At 34.5% G+C, this 23,821-nt stretch overlaps 2 protein-coding genes across 2 annotated transcripts in view; one reads left to right on the top strand and one right to left on the bottom strand.

Moving 5' to 3' along the window:
• The window catches only part of LOC134853340 (spectrin alpha chain-like), a gene marked incomplete in the record, with an annotated part of 65,877 nt that extends 46,602 nt beyond the window's left edge, over positions 1-19,275 (bottom strand). The window contains 13 exon segments of the mRNA XM_063869317.1: positions 7,137-7,282; positions 7,449-7,598; positions 8,118-8,309; positions 9,443-9,580; positions 10,617-10,718; positions 11,055-11,230; positions 11,534-11,654; positions 12,216-12,557; positions 14,166-14,302; positions 14,661-14,754; positions 15,170-15,295; positions 15,784-15,957; positions 18,813-19,275. Of these exon segments, the coding sequence (XP_063725387.1) occupies positions 7,137-7,282; positions 7,449-7,598; positions 8,118-8,309; positions 9,443-9,580; positions 10,617-10,718; positions 11,055-11,230; positions 11,534-11,654; positions 12,216-12,557; positions 14,166-14,302; positions 14,661-14,754; positions 15,170-15,295; positions 15,784-15,957; positions 18,813-18,884 (1,970 nt within the window).
• LOC134853341 (uncharacterized) lies at positions 1,905-4,678 on the top strand. Its single transcript, XM_063869318.1, has 2 exons — positions 1,905-3,013; positions 3,655-4,678. Exons 1-2 carry the CDS (start codon positions 2,082-2,084, stop codon positions 4,607-4,609), a joined length of 1,887 nt encoding a protein of 628 aa, XP_063725388.1. The 5' UTR covers positions 1,905-2,081; the 3' UTR covers positions 4,610-4,678.
• Positions 19,276-23,821: the final 4,546 nt, after the last annotated feature.

The raw sequence follows: 23,821 nt of genomic DNA, 5'->3' as shown, positions 1-23,821 counted from the left end.
TTACTACACATTTTAGTGCTTTCTATAACTCGAAGTCTAACATTCATAAAAATGCATAAAATTTTATAGTTTTTGTTCTGAGACAGTGAGGGAACATTTGTTTTTGGAGCATTTTTTCTCCAGATAAATTATTATGTTTCATTTGTTAGTTTTTGAATTTTTTGTCCTCTTAAAATTTTGATACTCAGCAAGCTAAAATTATTATGTGAATTGGAATATTGTTCATGCTTTGCATCTTCATCATACTTAATATTGCGCATTGCGCCGCAAAAACACATTACAAAGCTATGGAAGTTTAAAATTAAAAATGTGGGGTGGAGGTGGGGTCGAACAAGTTTTGGCCTTTTTCCACCACCCCCCAACGTTTCAATTTTTGCGAGTTGTTTTTGTTATCTTACGTATTATTATTATGGCTGAACGCTTCATCTTGTGATATAAGATATGAAAAACAAATGAGCTCATAATAGTTAGTTTGCTTGCCACCCGCTTCAGAATTTCATGGATAAAAATCGATAACAATAGGAAAATTTTGTCCAAAATGTCCTTACAATTCATTATTGTTGCAAACTTAGACCATGAAAATGTTATATTGTCATTAAAACAGATCATTTCCATAAAAACTCAATCCAATAAAACCCTTTATAGTGAATTATAACTTATTATAATCTATAATTGTTACAAATTATAATTATAAATTTATTATCTGTATAATCTTTTTGCAAAAATATTTGCAAGATTTTCAAAAAAAATTCTGCTATACTTATAGCCTACTAGAATTTGTATTGCCATGTTTGTGTAATTTTTTTCCGTACAAATTCACCCTTCCTGCAACACAGTTCCCAAACCCCCCAACACCACCCCCACCCCCATCCCCACACAGTTAACCCCCTTCAGTTTCAGTTAAACCCCACCAACCCCCCCCCCCCCCCCCCAGTTTAACCCCCATTTTACCGCCACCCCTAGTTTAACCCCTAAGCCCCCCCCCCCCCACCAGTTAACTCCACCGGCTCTTTTTCCTTTCCCCCCCCCCCACCTGCAGATTGGTATAGGGTAGATTGGTATGTAGGGTAAAATGGCATAGGGTAGAATGGTATAGGGTAGTTTGGAATAGGGTAGATTGTCCTGCCACCAAATCTCCGCTTACGCGTTAATAGCGCGAAATATATCGCGCGTTAATTGTCCCAAATTGGCCAAAATGGCAATCTTTAAACCCCCATAACCTTACGGAAAATGATCACAGGTAAAATATCTTTTCAAATTTGAGCTCAGGACAACAATACCTTTTGAATGATATAAAAAAAATTCCGTCAAAAATGGCTAGTTAAAAAGTCGAAATTTGTCTGAAGAAAAAAAAAACCCACCCCGAGCACAAATATTCCGTTACTTTAGTATCGAAAGTCGGAACAATAATTGATTTTAATTGATAAAATTGGCTTGTTTAGATTTGACAAATACTAAATTATAATCCATTGTTAACATTTTTAATCGATTATAATCAATTTTTTTAATATTGAAATCTAATATAATCGAATAATATTTATGGAACTACAGTACGGGTATGCAAATTTTCCTTAGTTTATCACAACGTACAAGTTGTTTTTTTTTTTAAAAATTAAAACTTTATTATGGTGGGATGCTGGTGGAAAAGAACCAAGAGCCCAGCCGTGACAATTGCTTTGATGGTTGTTTGTTTGATAATTGCACGTGCGCTACAATTTGTAAAATGAGTGCTTGCAGGTACTTCACAGCTTAAGTAATTAGTATTTGGATCAGGCTTTTCACTGTGAAACTGTAAAAACATCAAGCCATACTTGATACTGCAGATTGAACGTAGAAGTGTTTTTTTTTTCTACTCTCGACCATCCGATTGAAAAGTCTTTTTGTAAGCCACTTTAAGAGAAAAAATGCGTATTTTTGATACCATAAGTCATGCTGCAAGAAAATTACAATAAAGAAACGTAGCTACTATTGAATAAAAAACGAGTATAACGAAAGTCCATCATAACATGTTTTAAATTTATGCTGTACTCTACAATAGTTTTGTAATCAATTAATTCATTCAGTTTTATTCATTGAAAACAATGGCCGTTACTTCCGAAAAATTAGCTTCTGCTTTAGTCGACAAATTCATAATTTGCACCAATGATGGAAGCTCCGACGAACTCCGCAAAATTCTTCGAGAAATCGACAACAAAACAAAACGAAATATCACATTGAGCGAGGCCTTAATGAACCAAAATGTCATTCATTTGATTTTGAAACTTCTCGAAAACGAAAACTTACAAACCGATTTGAAGCAGCGCTGTTTGGGCGTTTTAGTTAACGTTACTTGTGGTCTAGAAAATGGGAAAATTTTGTTGACAGAATTAGGAATTATACCCAAAATTCTAAACTTTTGGTTCAGTTCTGAAGCTGACAACGTTTGTCGAAAGTGGTATGTTGCTATCTTGGCGAACATTAGTACAAACTCGAGCGCTAAAAGTGTTTTAGTAACTGAGGGCGCTGTTAAATTTTTAGTTACTGTTATAAACAACTCAAAAGAAGCTCCGCCAGTTCGGGGAATCTCAACAATTGTGTTGATTAACCTAATGAACGAATTAGCCGAAACCGCATATGAGGCGTTTAGCCGCGGCGTGTGTCGAGGTTTACTTGAAATGATCCAACTCGACCAAAAAGATTGTCGGTCAAATGCACCGTGCGCTATGGATATAATTCTGTCGAAAGTTCCAGAGTCCAGAACTTTTTATGTCGACCAAGAGGCATTCAAAGCAATGACTCATTTTTTGAACGTCTTTAAGGAAAAATTATCACTGGAGACGATCATTAACTGTGTGTCATGTTTAGTTTACATGGCTTGTGAAAACGAAAACGTTTTAAAATTTCTTTTGGGGGTTAATTTTGCGGAAACAATTGAGACCATTATTTTGGTCGAGCAGGACTTCCTGGTGGAAAAACTGGACGTCAGAGGAAATGTTCGGTGGCTGTTGAGAATGCTCAAGGAAAAACAGCAGGCGTAAGTTTTGGAGACAGTAAATCTGTATATTTTTTTGTTGATTGATTTAATTTCTTATGAATATCCTATATGTCAGCAAAAGTTCACTTTCAGCTGCCGTGCAAGCAACACAAAACTTGTTGCACGATAATAATTCTTTGAAAATAGATTTTGTTTTTGGACCAAGTTAACATCCTCCCCCCCAAATCCGTTTAGGGTGGAGGATGTTAACTTGGTTCTGAGTTCGAATTTTTGGCCAATCAGAATAGAGCATTTTATATGCAGCGCTTAAGTAGATTCAAATTAAAATGAACGCTGGGGTGGAGGATCTTAACTTGGTCTATTTGTGGGGGAAGATGTTAACTTGATCCCTGTTTTTTTTTTCAGTTTTTCTAGAATGTATTCCAACAAAATGTCTTTATAGGTCATTTTTCTCCCCGAGAACCAAAATTAGTTTCCACAGAAAAAAAATGTATGCTGCTTCTTTTGTTTAGCGTGGTTACCATGGTTTAATTATATTTCATGATTAACTGATGATTTCCTCTATTCATAATATCCGTTAAAGGTAAACAATTCAAGTATAAAATGGTTCTGAAAACGGCTGTTGTTAATTTAAACCCCCCTTCAAAAATCTCTTATGGTGATATCTTAATATATTTAAGGTGTCTATCGCCCACAATGGTTTTCAACATGAGCAAAAACATCGATCTAGACGAAGAAATTGACCCCGAAATAGGTTCAGTCGAGAAACTGCGTGAGTTGAGCCAAGACTTCACACCTTCACAAGAATTAGAAACTCTCATTCAATCAATTTTCGATTCATGTCGCGATGACGAAGTGGCATCCCTAAACTTAGTCAAAGATGGAATCGTAATCGAAATTTTGAAACTTATGAATTCTCCCAGCCGAACTGTTCGAAAGTATTCGGCTGCTATCATGGCGACTGTAACTCGCGGAATCGATATCGGTATTACGTCATTTATCGATTACGATGGCGTGTCATTGGTCATGCAGACCATCCGAACCGAAGACGATGACGTAATCCGAAGACTTCTTGTAACGTCATTGTCCAATTCACTGTCCAATCAGGAAGCTTCTAGAATGTTCTACAACGAAGATGGCCTTGTGTTGTACTTCGACATTATGGAATCTGATAGCGATGCAGTGACGAGAAGTAAAGCTAGTCTCGGATTGGGTAACTTTATTAACCAATCAGAAGAGTTTGCCCTAGATGCCGTTAAACAGGACTGCGTCGAAATTCTACTAGACTTATTGAACCATAAACACCCTAAATGTAAAGTAGCAGCGGCGAGAACTCTTGGGTTGCTGATCTTCAAGATCCCAAACCAATCAGTTCAAAGTGTTCTAGATTCAAAAGGCGTCGAAACTCTCATCCAAGTTTTAGAAAACGAGTCCACAAGTGCCGATGTGAAGTTCCCGGCTTCTTGGTGTTTGTCACAAATCGTGGAAAAGCATGAACAAAGTAAGAGTGTGTGCAAGGAGCGCGAACAACTTCTGGGAGTTCTGGAGAAATTGAAAGAGAACCAAGATTATAGCCGGGATGATAAGCCGTTGCTAATGCAGAGTCTGAACATCCTAATTGAACTCATAAAATGAAAATTGTTTACTCTTCCTGATGCTCTATTAACTAACTTATCAATATATATTCACAATATTTTGCTCAAAAAACAGATAAATACGCTTCTTTGCTAATAAAACTTTTGCACGTTTTTGTTTTTATAGTTGCTCAATCCGTTTTGCTGTCCCGTCAAGTTTCAGGTCAAAAGTTTGACCCAAAAATTGAGAAGAAAATACGATGATTTGTTCATGCACCCCGAAATTCTTATCTAGGTAATAACGGTTTGTTCTGAGAACTTAGCCTATTGTACATAAATTCGTGTCTACAGTTGTTGGTATTTTTTCTTCAATTTTTTTTTGATTGATCTGTGAGCAAATGTTCTCATTTTGATCTATGCACGAGAATGTTCATTTTGGCCGGCTTGCAGATTTTTCAAGGCTTAAATTGTTTCTGGAGAAATTATTTTTATCGAGCAATTGAAAAGTATCGGGCAATTTACTTGCAACTGATTTTTCTTTTTTATGTTTGTTCCATCAAAAAATTATGGTGCGTTGATTATTCCAAATTGGTCAAATAGGCATTTTTTGAAACGTTGTTATGTTCAAAAACATTGTCGCCGCTGAAAAATACTTCCAAATTTTGAGATCAAAGTATCACTCGCTTTCAGATGAATATAAAAATCCTTAAGCAATGGCTTGTTACAAATTCAAACTTCATCTGAACAGAAAGAGCATAAGCATTTCGTAACTTTCTTTGAAAATCCAAATAATAAATAAAACAATCGAACTAAATGAATGTTATTTTTGAAACTTCAAGCTATGAGTTTCAAATTAGAAACTATCGCCTTCAAGCTCTTTGAATTTTTAGAATCTTATATAGTTGACATTGTTTGATAAAACTATACCAATGTGCGAAAACTTGATCAAAAGATAATTTATTTATTCCGCTGGGAATTTAAAAAAAAAATTTCCCCTTGAAATCAATAGCCATGATTGTCTTTTTTGCTCGATTGAGTTGTTTGCTATTAGAGAGCGTAATTCAATTTATCTTTAGCAAATGAAAGAGAACTGTGGTAAAAATATTGAAAGTAAAAACAGCGAATAATCATTTTTAATTGTAAATATTTCTTAAAATTATTTCACGAAAAAATGTTTCTTGGAAATATTCGTGTCTCCACTAAAATTTTAGTGAAATTTAATCAGCTTGCTTAGCACTTTGTTAAAAAAATAAGCATTTTTGTCAAACAACAAAAAAATATATTAAAAAAATGACGAACAGTTGATTTTTTAAAACATTTCACAGAACTTTTTTCGAGGTCTTGTTATGCATAATTATCGAGGAAATTATTTCCTATGATAAGTTGCAACGGTAACTTCCCAAATGGCATAATTCCCAAATGGCATAAAAATGGAAACTTTTCCCAAATGGCATAAATTTCAAGTTTTCATTGTAATTTAAACGTTTTCTATCAATTTCTAACTCTAACATTTTGTCAGGAACGAAAGCATGTGAACAAGATTTGGAATTAATTGCTTCCAAACAAATTTAAGCCACAGGTTTGCCAAAAAAATTTGACCACAAGAAGCTTATTAATAACCACAAGCTTATGCTTCTTGCTTTTGATAAAAAGTTCTACAAGTTTTTCACGATAAAATGTCAATCAACATTTGAATTGACAATTTGACTATTTTTCTCACATTGTTCACGAAAAATCTGTTCTCGATTTTTCCAAAGCAACTGTTGCATGAAATTTATGCCATTTGGGAAATATTTCATTTTTATGCCATTTGGGAATTATGCCATTTGAGACGTAATCAGTTGCAACGTTATTATGAGAAACGCTGGCGCAGGAGTGGCAATATTTTTGTGGGAATTTTGAGCACTATGTAAAACCTCACAAAAATCAATTCAAACATTTTATTCGCAATTGATCAAACCTGTTATACGACAACTCGCGAACTAGGCAGCTCGTAAATTCTACGGAAAGCGAAAATTCGCAAAAAAAACAAGTAACCAATTCAACTTATCTTCAGAAAATCGTAAAATAAAACTTCGGGAAACTCTGATTCACAAGCACAATATTACTGCTGCTAAAATTGAGTGCAGCTTAAAAAGTGGTCACTACTCGCCAAAGCCTCGTTATAGACTAAATCAAAAATTTGCGAGTTGTCGTTTTTGCGAATTGCTGCTTTGTTGTCGAGAGTTGTACCGGTAGCTTTTCCAGAAATAATTTCCAAAAAATGGATCATATATTTAATGGTAAGACAAATACAAAAAAAAAGAAAAAACAAACATTTGAAAATAATCAATTAAGGTTGAAATTTGAAAACGAGGATCAAGTTAACATTCTCCCCCTCAGCAAGACCAAGTTAAGATCTTCCACCCCAGCATTTAATTCGCATCAAGTTTGCTGAGCGCTGCATGTAAAATGCTCGATTCTGATTGGCTGAAAAATCCAACTTAGAACCAATTTAACATCCTCACCCCCCATCCCCCCCCCCCCTGTCAACCGGCTTTGGGGGGAGGATGTTAACTTGGTCCGAAAACTAAAACACATCAACTCACTCGTCATTCTGGGCGCCCTCATCGTCTACTAGTTCTCTGCCCAATTTGCACACCTGTTCTATCTTCTCCTCGTACATGTGCACTTCAGCCTCCATAGCCTTCACAGATTGCACACTTGTAGTCAAGTCACCACGGCTCTTGTACGACTAAATACAAGCACAATTTATAATAATTATTATAATTCTCATAATAATCATATTAATCATAATAATCATAATCATAATCAGAATAATCATAATAAAGATCATAATCATATATAGTAAAAGTTTTGGTCGACCGAAGTCGATACAAAATGCACATGATGACATTTACCTGGTCGTTTTTGATGAGTCGTAGTCTGTCGGCTATCCAGCGGAGGTACTCGTCTGCATCTCTGGAGAACAGGTGGAACTGCAGGGAGAAGTCCAGTCTCTTCCTGAGGGAGATGTATCTGGCATGTACCTGGTCACACAACTCCGACAGCTAGAACAACAAGGAAAACAAATGATTCATGTTTTCAAACTGAAAACAATTTTAAAATAATTAAAATTATTTTAAAACGCGTAATTGAAATTATTGAAGAAAACAAAATCAAAAATAAATTCTGACAACATCTGTCGGTTTAAAGCAAAAATTAATTTAGGAGTCAAATAAATCAAAACATAGGCTCAGGAATTTTATATAAAAAATATGCAAAACAATTTTCTAGAAATTAATGAAACCTCAAGACTTTCAAGTTCTCAAACTTTCTAGTAATAATATTTTCTCAAACTCAGATTTTTTTCTAAAGAGGTGATTTTGGCAACATTTTGTAGTATTTGGACTCAATCAAGAGAGCACAACTAATTCCAAGAGACAAGCGTAAAAGATCAAAACTTAGATAAAGCTATTCAAACAAAGAAGTTTTTAAAATTTCTGATCTCTGTAACTATTTTTTCCACTAGAGTACCTTGCAAAAGGGGGATATAGTTAAAGCGATCCAAAACTTCCTTTATTACGTACTGAATTGCTCAGTTGCTCGATATTTTCTGCTTCATAGTGTTCACTGTCAACCATCTCGCTGCTTATTTTGCACAGCTGGAATGCGATCTCCTTCTGAGGGGCGAATTTGGACTGGAAGTGGGACTCCAACTTCAGAATGAGTCCCTCTGTGGCATCTACGAAGTCCCCCAAGTCTTCGCTCTCCATAACCGCCTGAAAAACGCCCATAGAAAGGTATTCACTTTTAAAAACATAGGGGAGCGGCGGTGAAGTGGTTAGGTCTCCGCTTCTTAATAGAAAGGTCGGATGTTCGAGGCCTACCATTACCATCCTTGCTCGCTGCTTGAGGATGAGGCAACATTACCAGCCAAGAAAACTAACAAAAAATTGCAGGTATTTACTAAGCAGGGTCAGAACAACAGTTCTCCTTGATAAGCTGCGCAGCTTATACGATGGTCTTTTCCCGTGAAGATAAATGATAAATATTCCTAATAAAAACTGAATTAGTTTCATTCGAACTCATTGCACTTTGCTTTTGAATACAAAATTGCTGCACGCTCACTAATTTAGGCCAAATTTGGCAAAATAAAAAACTCTCTCTCTCGTCCTCAAAAAAACCAAATGAGAAAGTTTTCGAACAAAAAAACATCTTAGCGAAAGCGCGTTTCAACGACGCTCACAGGATGGGAGTCACAACATTTATGTGATAAGAAAAATTCATAACTCACAAACTTCAAATGAAAACATGAAACGAACGATAAATCTAGACCTTTGCAAATTGTTTAGAATTAATCAATTTGAAACACCAGCGGATTTAGGAAGGAGGTGGGGAATCGACCCCTTGCTGACCCAAAGGCTCCCCCTTTGTACTGATTTGAGATATCTATTTTTGGCTGTCTGGCCCTAAAACTTTTCTGACCCTAAAAACTTTCTAAAAGAAAAAACCGCAGAAAATTTGGCCAAAACAGGGTCTTTCCAATGATTTGGGAGAGCTCAGAAAACCAATTTGGTAGACCTAAAAAAAGGTCGACAAAACGTTCAAAATTTTTTTGAAAATCCCCCCGAGAGAAAACCTAGATCCGCGTCTGATTCGAAAACATTTACTTTCGCTTGTCCAATTTTTTCGAACTATTTTGTTCAAAAATCTATTTTGTGTTGCTTTACATGATTCAAAAAACTTATTGTGGTATGGAATTTCTATATCACACCTACAGTAAACAATTTTTGATATCAGAGTAAAACACCTGGTTCCGACTTTAAAATACTGTCGCATATGTCTTGTAAAAAGATCAGAAACTTTGAACAAAACCTCGAAGACAACAGGATTCGAACCCAGACCCACTTACATCGAACTTCTTGAGAGATGCTTCGCACTGCCCTATGTCTAACTTCAGCTGAAGATAGTCCCCACACTGTTGGTATTTGACTTTTCTCTCTGTCAGAAACTGCTCCAGGGAATCACACATAGAGATCAACATGTCACGCTAAAAAAAACAATTTTTTAACGCTCATTCAACTAATATACATTAAGCAATGGGAACAAGTTATGGGACATTCATGAAATTAATGATCATTAAAAATCGTCTTAAAGTGTCAAGTACAAATAATACTTTTCTGAATGCATTAACACTGATTCACTCGAGATAAAAGCAAACGGCATTGCTGCCTGTCGAGTGATTTCTATGAAATCATTTTTTATTTCTTGTCTATAAAAATACAAGTAAAATTTTTTTCTAGTTTTTCTCAATGCACGCGCAAACTCTTCAAAAAAAAAGAAACAAAAATATTGAAAAATTTTTTCAAGAAGTTTTTGGATTCTTTAATTCAATTTTTTCCACTGAAAATTTAGTTTTTTTTTCAAACAATTTTTTCCCAATGAAGCGGTCTATAAAGCATCCACAACAATTTTTTCTCTCAATAAAAATATTAATTTTTAACCTAAATTGCTAATTTTTTTACATAACGAACATTATTCGATCGCTTTACTCGCTCGAAAATAGCAGAAAAATCAAAAGTTTCAAGCCAATTTTTCTCGAAATTTTGGAATTTTTTAAAAAAATTTAAAAAGTTCGAATCACGACTGAAAAGTTTTCAATATGATTTATCATTCAACCCAGTCTGATTATTGTTTGTTGTACCTAATTTTGCGTGGAAAACAAAAAAACTAAAACACAACTGTCAGTGGTCGGAACAACTGCGGCTCCATACAAAAAACAGCTTCGATATGATTGGTGATTCACCTTATTATTGATGTATTTCTTTTTTACTTTACTATGAGTTCTACAAAAAATACCATCCACGAAATACCTACAATTCATTTAAATTTTAATCAAATTCATTCAATTTTGGTTTGCTCCAATTATATTTACCTCATACCCACATAAATTATAGCCCCCACCCCATAGTATAAAAATCGTTCTGTAGCGGGGCTACATTTTTAAGTTACTATAGGCTGGAAGGCTATATAGTGAAAAAGCTATATTTTGTTGCCAAGTAGTGTTAACTTTAAACTTCACCTACCATTTTGGTGATTTCATCCTTGTTAGGGTGATCTGCCTCCAGCATCTGATTGGCCAAATCAGTACACTTCACAATCTCATTCTTCTCAGTCGCAAACTCACGCTAAATTAACAACATCTTCAAAAAAGAGTCCTTCCACATACTGGGGGGTTCACTATCATTAGGAATGATTTTGTAACCAGGGGTTGATTAGATGGTTGATTAGATATCAAAATATGGTTGATTAGATATCATTTTGTCTTTTCGTGTATCCTTGTTCCACAGTCTATGATGGTCAATTTTCCATTGAAAACTTTCTAAGATGCGTCATAGTTCCATAATGGACTGTCTATGATAAGCCAAAATTCCACAAAGGAGTGTCAATGATGGGCCATGAAATCATAATGGGTTGTCCGTTATGGGCCGCAAATATATAAAATTAAAATAAAACTAACTAACCGCGTGAACATTTTGCAAATTGTTCAATAACTCCAGCGCTTCTTCTGGGCTACTACTCGGCAATGACTCATCTTCCACTTCTCTAGTCTTGTCCCTTAGCCAATCAACGCATGAGTCATGGGTGAAAAGAAGTGTGAACCAATCAAATTGCAGCTTCAGCTTACGTCTTCGTTCGTCTAAAGAAACGCGTCAGCTTGATCATTTCTCAAATTAGCAGTGTAGCGATGAACAAACCTTCGATACGACGTAATATGAAAAGTGCCAAAAAGTGACGAGAGAATTGTTGTAGAGTTGTAAGAAAGCTCACAAAATCATTTTGGTTGACGAAAAAATTATGTTTCGCTACCTTAAATTACTCAAATTATGTTATCTCAAACTATGTTTTGCTACCTTATTTAGTGGCAAATTTTTAAGGTTTGATTTTGCTTAAAAAACCCGAGAGTTGTGAGTTTGTGGGTGGAATGAAGAAACAAGCAGACCGGAAGTGTCTCTGAGGGTGTCCCACTGATCTTCTATTTTGGCCTTCCGAATCAGGATTTCCGACTCGAAGTTGGGCTGTTCGGATGACAACACATCGGCTGTGTGACACAGTTCGTTCACCTGAACAAAGATTGTTTTCAATAATCTTCATTTTTTCTTCTCAATTACTTTCTGATTTCATTGTCAAATAATTTGGAGGCTCAAAAATGCAAGCGAGAATAACATTAACTTTTTTTCGAACAGAGTCCTAAAGAGGTAATTTTTCCAGGAAAATTTCAAGCTTAGAACTGAAGATATCTCACAGAAGTGCTTTTGAAATATGAATTTTAACTCAATCAAATAAGCAACTCGAGTTATCAATTGAACTGTAAAACGATCGAACTTTTTCCCAACTATGACAAAAAGTTACGCAATTTTAAAAAGAGTTTCTGGCAATAACCATGACCTTGGTCACTTCAATCGCTCACGAAATAGTTGTTGTGGTTTATTAGATTTTTGAACCCTTATCAGGCGATAAAAAAAAATCATAACAGTTCGACGTCAAATACGCAAATTGTATCTTAGAATTTGGTTTTAGATTTCGCCGAAAGTCCATTGCCAAAATTTTATCATTGATGCAGAAAAAGATGATTACATAAAACGAAAACATACTTTAAATAACTGCATAAAACGGGAACCAACCCCTCCGCTGATGGCGACTAGATCCCTCTCCACATTCTGATGTCGTCTCATCAGCGCTTTGGTCTCCTCCAATTCATCTCCGAAATTATCCAGAGGTGTCTGAGCCTTTTTCTCCTTCAGAAAGTCAACCATCTCGTCCGAATCTTTCAGAAAGTTCTGGATCTGTCTGGCACTTTCGATCTTCTTTTTGGCCTCGATTGATAAGTTGCGTAGTTTTTGCATGCCGTGAACTACTTCGCCTCTTCGTGATTCGACTTCGTCCTTTTCCACAGGCATTTTCTGCACAAGGAATTCGGCTCGTAAATGCATGTCGTCTATTTCAGGCTGGTGATTCAGAAGCTCCTAAAATCACAAAAAAAACCTTTTAAATCGCAGAAGCTTAATTAATTTAACCAACCTGAGCTTCAGCTAAACTTACTGAGCTTATATGGCAACTTGATGCACGACGATCAATTTTCGAACCAACAATCGTGTGATTGCTGGACAAGCAGCCCAACCAACGCTCAACAAGTTCCGGCGGAAGTTTATAAAATCAGTATTCAAACTGATTCCGGAATTTGACCGTAGATAGAACATCATAATCAATTAAAATGCGAAGCCAATTTAGATTTCATCTCTTCTCTAAACCACTGATGGAGTCTAGGGCCATGATAACTAAGATGGCTTGTTGGGTCTCAATTGTTTTTTTTTATAAGTAAATGTATGATTATGAGAGTACATACTTGTGCTAATATTTTAGCATAAGTATATTAGTTTGTATGTGGGATTATTATTCCGATCACCCCACAAGTGGGAAGCAGGATGGATTAAGTTGTTTAGGTTGGATAAGTTGTTTAGGTAGGATGGATTATAATGGCTTAGGTTGTTGTTGTTTTTTCACCCAAATTTGCAAGCATATTATTTTTCAGAGAACTTTGATGAGGGGCTGGCTTCGGTTTCAAGTCACAGCTCTGTTGATCGTAATTTTATCTCACAAAAAAAACATTATGGAAAAATTTTATTATGGTTTTTGTTTTTTAGGCAAGCAACTCTCATTCTCATACCTTATTATTAATCTCCTAATATATTCCCAGTTTCTTAAAGTTTTGCCGGCATTCAACTGTCTCTGTATAAATTGTTGTTTAACTTTAAACAACTTCAGCTGTGATTTAAAAGGTAGAAACTTTCAAAAACGTGAGACGAAACGATGTATTTTTCCCGCCCAAGTTAAGGAACCAAAACTAACTTTCTTGCTTTTTTGATAGATATACCACATTGAAAACCTTTAAGACTCAGCTTGAGTTCGACTGGAAAAGTCTCAAAAAATTTCTTAGTGTCATGAAATACAACTTTGAACAGAATAGCAGCTTGCAAGTACACGCAGAAATTTTTACTCATATGTTTTTTGATGAAATTTTTTATGACAAGTCTTCCCCTGCATCTAATATTTTTGCATGACTTTGCGTGATTTTTCATGGTTTGAATCTTAGTCGAGAGTGCTTTGAAACAGTATATTGGCCTTGTTTGACTAAAAAGACTTCCTTCAGCCTTACTTGAATGCCTTACTTGAAGCTTGCTAGCCGCCAAATAATTACCCTTTTGAAATTCTAACAAGCAGTACAATTTGCAATTTGAGCTCAAGCAAGCATGTCATAGCTTTGTTAAGCTTAGTCAATTAACCTACGGATGTCACTCGTGGATCTAGTTCATGGATTTAAATGATGGGCGGATGGGCCCTATCTACAATTCGCAAACCATTTGTGTTTTTGCCATATGAAAAAAATGCACCATAGCTCTAACCGGTTGATTTTAGATTCGGAATAGCCTGTTAAATAGCAGTTTGAAATTGAATTTAACCAATGTACTTTGATATTTCTACATAAAATTGTCAAAACAAAGTTTCAAGTAAAAAAATTACAACGGCTAAAAAGGAAAAAAGAAGTCTAGGATAAAAATAGTAAAAAACTGCACCTTCTCGAAGTCGTTGTGTTTCTTGTCTAGGATGCTGACTTTGTAGGGATTGGCTGCTATCTCCTCCATGATAGTCTTCACCAGTCCCTCTTTCTCGTTCACCCACACCATGATCTCATCACACATCGTGTAGAAGTCTACAAGGAATATAAAAATATATGGTGATCACTCGCTCTCCCAAGTGAATAAGTATACTGATCCGGGAAAGAACTATGGCGTAGCCGATTTAGGTAAGCTAATTAATTTCCCTATAATGATAAGGTTGCTAGTAAGTTACGACCTTCAAATTTGTCAACCCAACCCAAATTTTTCTGAGGGGCTTTGGCGGCTAATGCTTACATATTTTATGCTAAATATATATATTTTTGGCGTTTATAGTGTTTTTGGAGAGCTCGAATCTTCTTAAAAGCCCAGCCCCAATCGAAAAAATTCTAGATCCGCCCGCGATGACAATCAATATGGAGATTTCTTCTGGTTTTTTTTGGTTTAGACTACCTGATAGGTTTTTGGTGTCCTTCAGAATTTCGTCTCTGCCTTTCATTTTGCGCATCAGTTCAAAGTAGAGTCGATTCAAATCTTCCAGAATATTCTAGAAGAAAACAGAGAGGTCAAAAGAGACCGATTTTTCTATCAGTTGGTAATTCATGAAAAAGGGAAGACGGTCGGCACTCATAGAACTTCCGGTTTTTTCTAGAAACCATTTCAGAAATAGTGAAACTTCGAAAACTTTCATGTCAATTGATCTCATGTTATAACTTTCAACCAGAGTTTTTAGTTTTCCACTAAGTCCTACTTAACCGGTTACACAATAAAGTTTCGCCGTTAAGAGCCGAGCAGCTGGCATGTTTTTCCTTCCTTTGTTGATAACTGGTCTTACAGCCCGCTACCGGGTTAAAAGATCCATGTTCATCATTTATGAAAACACATATAGCGCCAAACCTCTAACAAGAATTCAGCTTTACAAAGTTCTCATGGAAATTTTCATGAAGTTGTAGAAGAGGTACCTGGACGCTGTCGGCAGCGAAGTGGCCCTTGTTCTGCATGTTTTCTCCAGTCTTATTCAGAGCATCCAGGGTCTTCCGGGTGGCCTCCAACTCCGCCTTCAGTGCCTCTGCCTTCTGTGACTTACCCTGGATACAAAATAGATAAAAATATCAACTTTGGTAGTGGTGTCCAGTGCAAAAGTAGACGTTGAACTCAATGGAAAACCAGTCCAATACAATGCATTTTGTGTTCTGTAGAACCATCATTTCAAAACATTGTTTTTTTAAATGTGGTTTGGTCGGTTAATAAATTATTATTCAAGAAGTGATCTTTTTTCATTTTTTATTTTGCGATTATTAGCAACCATAGCTTCTTTCACAAAAAATCATGACAAAATGATGGCATTCAAAGTTTACAAAATTCGCAAATCTAGACTTCAAGATAATTTTTTTAATATCACACACTTTTCGTGCGCTGATAAAAATGTGTATGATACTAAAAGTAGGCTACATATTTTATATATTTAATAACCTCATGTACCATGACTGCCGTCATTGATAATCGATTTTTGCATGGACTCTATGATTAATATTCAAAATTATCGCTAATTAAATTGTTCTGAACTCCGGCCTACCTCCACATTAGCTGGTTCTATATTGGATGTGTCATTCAGGACGTCTAGCTTCTCCTGCATCCACGCCCTCAGCTCCGCCGCATCCCTCTTGAACTCCTGGAACTGCATGGAGTCTTGCAGCAACTTGGCCCGTCTGCCAGCCGCATCTTTGTAGATCTCGAACTGGCCCAGGAACTGGAACGCAATAAAAACACGGCTTTAAATGATGATGGGTCACTTCAAGTGCAATTTGGTGAGGCTAAATACAGATTCTGCCCTGCAGATGCAGTTTTCGTGAAATCTGTAGATACAGATAGTGAAATCTGTATCTGCAGTGTGTAATCTTTGTTCGTGTTTACTAAATTGTTGGCGTTTCGGGTTTTCTGTCATAATTTAGATATTGCAAGCAAACGTCAATTATTTTATTGATTATGTTTAAAGAAGTGTTTTATGGGTAATCAGGAAGCTCTGATCAGAAAAATTGTTCCAACAACTTTTTTAGATTCAACAAGACGAACAAGTTTTTCATTTCCGGCTCCTCGTGGGCAAGTCGAGAAATTTGTTTTGCAAAATAAACAAACGGAATATGCACTATCGGCTTTTCCAGTCCATTTTTGATTTCTGCGGAAAAGCTATTTTCAAGAAGAAATTTAGAGTGCTGTTAACCTAAAAAGTTTGAGCGGTTTTTATTGCATGAAAACTGCTATAAGACCAATTTTTTTGTCCTTCTTTGAAAAACTGCAGAAACTCAATTTTGAATGTAAATTTCCCTAAAAAAATTTTTTTGACGTTTTTTTTTCTTCAAAAAACTGACATCTTTAAAACCCTTTTTCAAAAATTTATAGTTTTAGTGTTTTAGTGTAGTAAATTTTATAAAATTTCAAGATTATGATTTTGATTTAAAAAATGATCTTAATGTCATTTTTCATCCAGAAAAATCGGTTAAGCTTTTGTAGCACTTGTAGAACTTTTTTTAGCATATTGGGCGAAATTTCAAAAGTTTTGTAAAAAGTCAGCTGAATCTTGTAAAACTGGTTGAAATGATTGTGAAATTTTTAAAAATGATTCCTCAGATGTGAATGTGATCCTATCGTAGCAACTTAGTTTTTTTCAGAAAATTAATTTTTTTAAAAAAGTTGATACGAAAGCTATTTCTGAAACTCACCAGGAATCACCAATTTTGTTTCAGAGAAAAAACCTCTTTATAGCTTATCTTTCATTTTCTTAGATTGATCTTATTTATGCAGATTTTTCTGATATCATAGCTCAGCAGCATGGAACTTCGACCATCAGAACCATCAATTTTAGAAAAAAAATATTTTCACATCTTCAAAGTTGAAAATTCCAATTTCTTTTGTTTTACTGCAAAGATTTTTAAAAAATCAACCAGAAAAATTAATTTTTTTTCGCTCGCAGAGAGGAGCTTTGTGTTGAATTTATTCAGTAAAAACAATAATTTACCCTTTTTTTAAAGTTGAAATCAATCTATCAGTATATTAAGCGAAATCAGAATCTTGGGAAAGGCCTGTTTGTTGACATCATTACAGAGAAAAAGTTTTTATGATGTAAATTGCTCTTTTATAGCTCCCCTTAGCCATTCGCTGTCACAATCTTTTTTTCTATAATCTTAGAGAACATTGATATTACTTTTGCTTTTCTTTATTTAATGGTTGATTGATCCTAAATTTTGGTTGATCTACAAAAAAAAACACTTTTTTCAGGTACTAGACTTATTATAGTCCCTCTGCCTCTATTACGTACAAAAAAGAGAACAAATTGAGTCAAAATAATGTTTCAAGTTTTTTCAACAATGACTAGAATGCGAACTTTTAAACAAAATAAAAAAACTCAGGTGATACGTCTTTTGCATAATTTCAAGCAAAGAGTAATACGCATTTTAGGAAGAGAAAAACTTTAAAAAACCGTGTTCGGACATTTCAGACAGAGACATTTTGGACAACTTTATTTTGACTTTTTTTCAGCTAAAATACGCCAGATATTTCATCTAAATTGAAAAGAGACATTCCAAACAGTTTCAGTTTGAGACGCCGAAAACAATCTAGATTATTGACAAACACTGATTCTCGCGCACAATTCTTCTCATGCCGAATTGAAACGCAGCGAAAAAAGCGTTAGTTACTTGCCAATGCCGTTTGTAATCGATAATGCTTAGAAATATTGCTGCAATGGTATTTTGGCTGACATGTCTCTGGCTGAAATGTCTCCGGCTGAGTTGTTTTGATTTTTTAACAGAAATGTCTCAATTTTAAATTGACTGAAAAGTCTCAGACCGAAGTATTGCGGGACCGTAAAAAATATCTGTCAAAAACGCACTTTAATTTAGGATATACTAACTTTTTCACGTTTATAGGATTATTATTTAGGACAGGCTTCACAATCGCGAATTAACTGTCCTACAAACATTTGCCCCTACAAAACTTTGCTCCAAAACTTACAAAAATTTGAATTTTTTATATTATTCAAGAAACTATCCACCATTTTGCAACTCTTTCACAATTTGAATGTGTGAGTGAATAGATTGTTATTGATGGCTGTTGTTGTTGGTGAAATAAAAAACAGGCTTTAAATCGTTTTTTGAAGGTTTATGCTTTTTTGATTAATGTTTTTTAAAACTTTTACAGCGGCTGAAATCAATCATTTGTTTCATACTGCATTTGAATTGTTTTATATGGAGCTTAGTAAATATTGGAATAAAATAAACGACACAATTGAGGCAGATAAATAAATAAATCTAAAAATAGGTCAAACTGGATAAAAATTCCTTCGTTGGCCACTTATTGATTTTTTGGAGCATTTTTTCACTCTCATACCTTAAGTAATTTTTGGTGAAAAGTGTGTTTGTAATGGCGCTAAAGTAATTTTTGGTGAAAATGTGTTTGAACAAAATTTCCAAAAAAGAACCCATTAGGTGGCGAAATTCGAATCTAAAGCTTCTACTAGTCATTTTGAACGAAAACACTACGTAAAACTAATTGAGGATTAGTTCGATTAAGTTGCACTCATCTTTATCTAAACAAAATGATACTAACATTTTGCCGACGATCATCAAGGCCCTTGAGGACTTTGTGGATGTCATCGTCAACCATTCGCCGAGATCCCATAATCGCGAATGTTCTAGAATCTTCCTGGCCCGAAGAAGTGATTAAGCAATTGATTAACAGCAATTGGTACTTTTGATATAAAATAGATAAAGGGCCACTTGTAATGATTACTTTTTTTTACTAAATTGTTTTAATTTTAAGATAAAACACTAGCAAAAATTAGGATTAAACAATTTGAGAAAAAACAAAAAGTTTTTTTTTCCAACAAACTGTAAGAAAACTTCCAAAAAAATGAAGAAACAATGACAAAAATGAAATGGAATTTCAGAAAACTGCTAATATGGTAAGCACAAGTTTCAAACTAAAAACCAAGTCTTATTCGTACTGGTGAAAGACTAATTTTTACTATATCATTGATTGAACGTCTGATAGTAACTATTCGTGTATTGTATCTATTACCATTTGTTAATGTGTATTCTTAACGTAATACCAGCAATGCCGAGCAGTTCAAACCAAACATGATTTGAAAACACGAAAAATCAACACCTGAGTTTTACTAAACGTGTTCAGTCGAATTTAAAATTAAAATGATTTCAGGTTAAAAAAGTTCAATTTAATTTTAAAACATACAATCAAGTGTTACAAAAATGCAAACAACAATTTTCAACGTAATTGTAAGCTTTTTAGATTCGGAAAAAAAACAAGTTACGTTGTTCACAGTTTTTCTTGGTCTAATAAGTTGAATTTAACGCCACAATGATTTTGTTCTCGAATAACCAGTTGAACAAAATAAAAAAATATTTGAAAACTGACCACCAAAATGTGTGCTTATAGTAAAGTAATTTAAGACATAAATGATACAGTTTTTTGATATTTGAAGGAAAATAACTGAGTTAGGTAACTTAACTGTTAAATCTAATTACCATCGATCATAAAAATGGGGTTAAAAAACAATTTGTGAAATGTTTTTCTTAAATTTCATTGTCAGATTTTCAAGTAAAGGCTGTAATAATAATATCGCTATCTTCATCCCCTGTAAATGTGCCCGCGCCTATACTTTGTTATAACAAATAATCAATGGTTATACTAACAGGTACATTAAACGACCACTAGAAAAGGAAAATAGGCAAAGATTAAAGTGTTTTTGAGTACGGGTAGAAGCGATAAAAACAAGGCAAAAAGGCTTCTTTTTGCTTAGACTTATCAGAGCAACCAAAATAAAAAGATGGACTGGAATATTCGATAATCCAAAGCTTCTTCAAGTGTATTCGAGCAGCCAATTTTTTGTTCAACAAGACTCCCAACGTCATGACAAAAACAAACTTTTGTATATTTACTGAGAAGTCAGAAAATATTTTTGAATGAACCAATTTCTGTAGATGCTCTTACCTTTTTTGATCAAAAATCAAGCTTTTCTGGATTGATTTCTGAGTTTCAATTATCAAAAATTTGAGAAATCGATCATATAGTTTTATGGGGTTTTTCGGTGTAAATGTATTTAGCCTTTTCAAATGACCTCTGGAAGCACGGAAGTATAAAAAGGGAGTTGCTGCTTTTGGATGTAATTCAAACAGGATAAAAGGGATATTTTGGTGTTATTTCAGTACATTAAGTGCAACCAGTGCAGCTAGTGACCATTTTAAACGCATTATTCAGCTGAATATGAGACGTTTTTCAATTTGCAGAAGGTATGTACAAAGTTACCAATTTCTGCATCTGAAATCACTTTAAGAATTACAGGTCAGGCAATTTTTTTTCAGAAACCTCTTTGCGATGACCACTCGACTAGCATAAAGCTCGACTAGCATAAAAGTTTACAAAATGTCTTACTAGCATAACTTTGCTTTTTTTCTCAGAACTACAAAAGAAAAAAGAACTACAAAAGAAATAATTTCTGCATCTTGATCTCTTGACCTGAAATTATTGTGGTTCAAGTTGATCGTCTAATTAGCCAATTTTGTTCCGTTGAAGCCATTTTACTGAACATTTCTTGTCAGGGCAAAGTTTCATTAGTGTCTTGAAGTTAATTTCATTATTTGACAATATTCACCGAGATCACTAATTTTGGCTGCTTTTTATCTGCTGGAAAACAGGCCCCAAAATTTCTACTGCTGTATGGTAAGCACAAGTTTCAAACTAAAAACCAAGTCTTATTCGTACTGGTGAAAGACTAATTTTTACTATATCATTGATTGAACGTCTGATAGTAACTATTCGTGTATTGTATCTATTACCATTTGTTAATGTGTATTCTTAACGTAATACCAGCAATGCCGAGCAGTTCAAACCAAACATGATTTGAAAACACGAAAAATCAACACCTGAGTTTTACTAAACGTGTTCAGTCGAATTTAAAATTAAAATGATTTCAGGTTAAAAAAGTTCAATTTAATTTTAAAACATACAATCAAGTGTTACAAAAATGCAAACAACAATTTTCAACGTAATTGTAAGCTTTTTAGATTCGGAAAAAAAAACAAGTTACGTTGTTCACAGTTTTTCTTGGTCTAATAAGTTGAATTTAACGCCACAATGATTTTGTTCTCGAATAACCAGTTGAACAAAATAAAAAAATATTTGAAAACTGACCACCAAAATGTGTGCTTATAGTAAAGTAATTTAAGACATAAATGATACAGTTTTTTGATATTTGAAGGAAAATAACTGAGTTAGGTAACTTAACTGTTAAATCTAATTACCATCGATCATAAAAATGGGGTTAAAAAACAATTTGTGAAATGTTTTTCTTAAATTTCATTGTCAGATTTTCAAGTAAAGGCTGTAATAATAATATCGCTATCTTCATCCCCTGTAAATGTGCCCGCGCCTATACTTTGTTATAACAAATAATCAATGGTTATACTAACAGGTACATTAAACGACCACTAGAAAAGGAAAATAGGCAAAGATTAAAGTGTTTTTGAGTACGGGTAGAAGCGATAAAAACAAGGCAAAAAGGCTTCTTTTTGCTTAGACTTATCAGAGCAACCAAAATAAAAAGATGGACTGGAATATTCGATAATCCAAAGCTTCTTCAAGTGTATTCGAGCAGCCAATTTTTTGTTCAACAAGACTCCCAACGTCATGACAAAAACAAACTTTTGTATATTTACTGAGAAGTCAGAAAATATTTTTGAATGAACCAATTTCTGTAGATGCTCTTACCTTTTTTGATCAAAAATCAAGCTTTTCTGGATTGATTTCTGAGTTTCAATTATCAAAAATTTGAGAAATCGATCATATAGTTTTATGGGGTTTTTCGGTGTAAATGTATTTAGCCTTTTCAAATGACCTCTGGAAGCACGGAAGTATAAAAAGGGAGTTGCTGCTTTTGGATGTAATTCAAACAGGATTAAAGGGATATTTTGGTGTTATTTCAGTACATTAAGTGCAACCAGTGCAGCTAGTGACCATTTTAAACGCATTATTCAGCTGAATATGAGACGTTTTTCAATTTGCAGAAGGTATGTACAAAGTTACCAATTTCTGCATCTGAAATCACTTTAAGAATTACAGGTCAGGCAATTTTTTTTCAGAAACCTCTTTGCGATGACCACTCGACTAGCATAAAGCTCGACTAGCATAAAAGTTTACAAAATGTCTTACTAGCATAACTTTGCTTTTTTTCTCAGAACTACAAAAGAAAAAAGAACTACAAAAGAAATAATTTCTGCATCTTGATCTCTTGACCTGAAATTATTGTGGTTCAAGTTGATCGTCTAATTAGCCAATTTTGTTCCGTTGAAGCCATTTTACTGAACATTTCTTGTCAGGGCAAAGTTTCATTAGTGTCTTGAAGTTAATTTCATTATTTGACAATATTCACCGAGATCACTAATTTTGGCTGCTTTTTATCTGCTGGAAAACAGGCCCCAAAATTTCTACTGCTGTATAGAGTGATTTCTGCTGCTCGAAATTGCTTTTTGAGAAAAAAGTCAATTTAAAAAACTAACAGAGCGTTTTCAGGAAGCAAAGTAGTAGACTAGTAGAGTCGCGGATAGATTCATTTTTGTGTTTCTGAGAAATAGAGCATTTTGTATTTGGAGTTTAGCCGGGTAGAGCTTGGATGCGTGTTTGGTGTTCAAAAAACATAGAATCTATTTGGCTAGCAGAATCCTTTAAGGCCTGGCCGGAAAAGTTAATTGAAATGATTGAATTTGAAATGCCTGACCGTGTTGCGTGACTTTGGTTGGCTAATATTAGCCAATCAAATTTTAAATAATAAATATAAGCTCAAGATAAAGAAAAAATGATTTTGGGCTAATTTGTGCTTCAGAACTAGCAAGGTTTATGGATCAACTGTACAATCCGCACTCCCAAATAGATTTAAGGTTAGATTTATGAACATAAATTTTTCGAAAGTTGACTTTGAGGGCAAACAAATGATCTAATTAGTCAAAAAACTCAATTGATATCAAATTATGATTGTTGTTTTACGCTATTTGAATGATAAAATAGCTGTTTATCTTTATGAATTTTCTCCAGCAGTTTATATAGCGCTTGTTTGAACTGAATACTTCATACGGAATTAGTTTTCAAGTTTCTACGTGCTTGGGAAAGTCATTCTACGATTCTGCGCTGGGCCACTTAGTGGAGGAGATTATACAGTTGATCCAAAACTATAATCTGTTCAAATTCAAACTTGTATTTCTGAAAAAAAATTGATTAACGAAGCTTTGAGAAGATAGCAAAATTGGGAAATGAACCAATCAAAAAGCAACTGTTTATAAGTCGTTCAATCCCGACCTGTAGTGGCTTGAACCTCTATTTAATTGATCCGGAACAAAGTTACCAATGCTGAAGATCCCACACAAAAACCACGCTGGCGCATAAATAATCAGTGCTTGACAGCAAAAAAAATCTATAAGGCATGGTGCATTGTAAGATATCTGTCAACCCTGGTTTTTATGTTCTGGCACTGACCAATTTTTATCAAAAAAAAATATGATTTTCAAAAAAAGTAACAGTTAAAGAGACATTATAATCTCCCTACTTAA

The sequence above is a fragment of the Symsagittifera roscoffensis genome, chromosome 8 (assembly GCF_963678635.1).
Source record: "Symsagittifera roscoffensis chromosome 8, txSymRosc1.1, whole genome shotgun sequence".
Classification (NCBI taxonomy): domain Eukaryota; kingdom Metazoa; phylum Xenacoelomorpha; order Acoela; family Convolutidae; genus Symsagittifera; species Symsagittifera roscoffensis.
Note: the sequence above shows the minus strand (reverse complement) of the source record. Positions and strands in the feature narration are given on the sequence as shown.

Coding starts and splice junctions, on each gene's coding strand:
- LOC134853341 (XM_063869318.1), top strand. CDS start 2,082: ATGGCCGTTACTTCCGAAAAATTAGCTTCTGCTTTAGTCGACAAATTC. Junction 3,014..3,654: donor CTCAAGGAAAAACAGCAGGC/GTAAGTTTTGGA, acceptor AATATATTTAAG/GTGTCTATCGCCCACAATGG.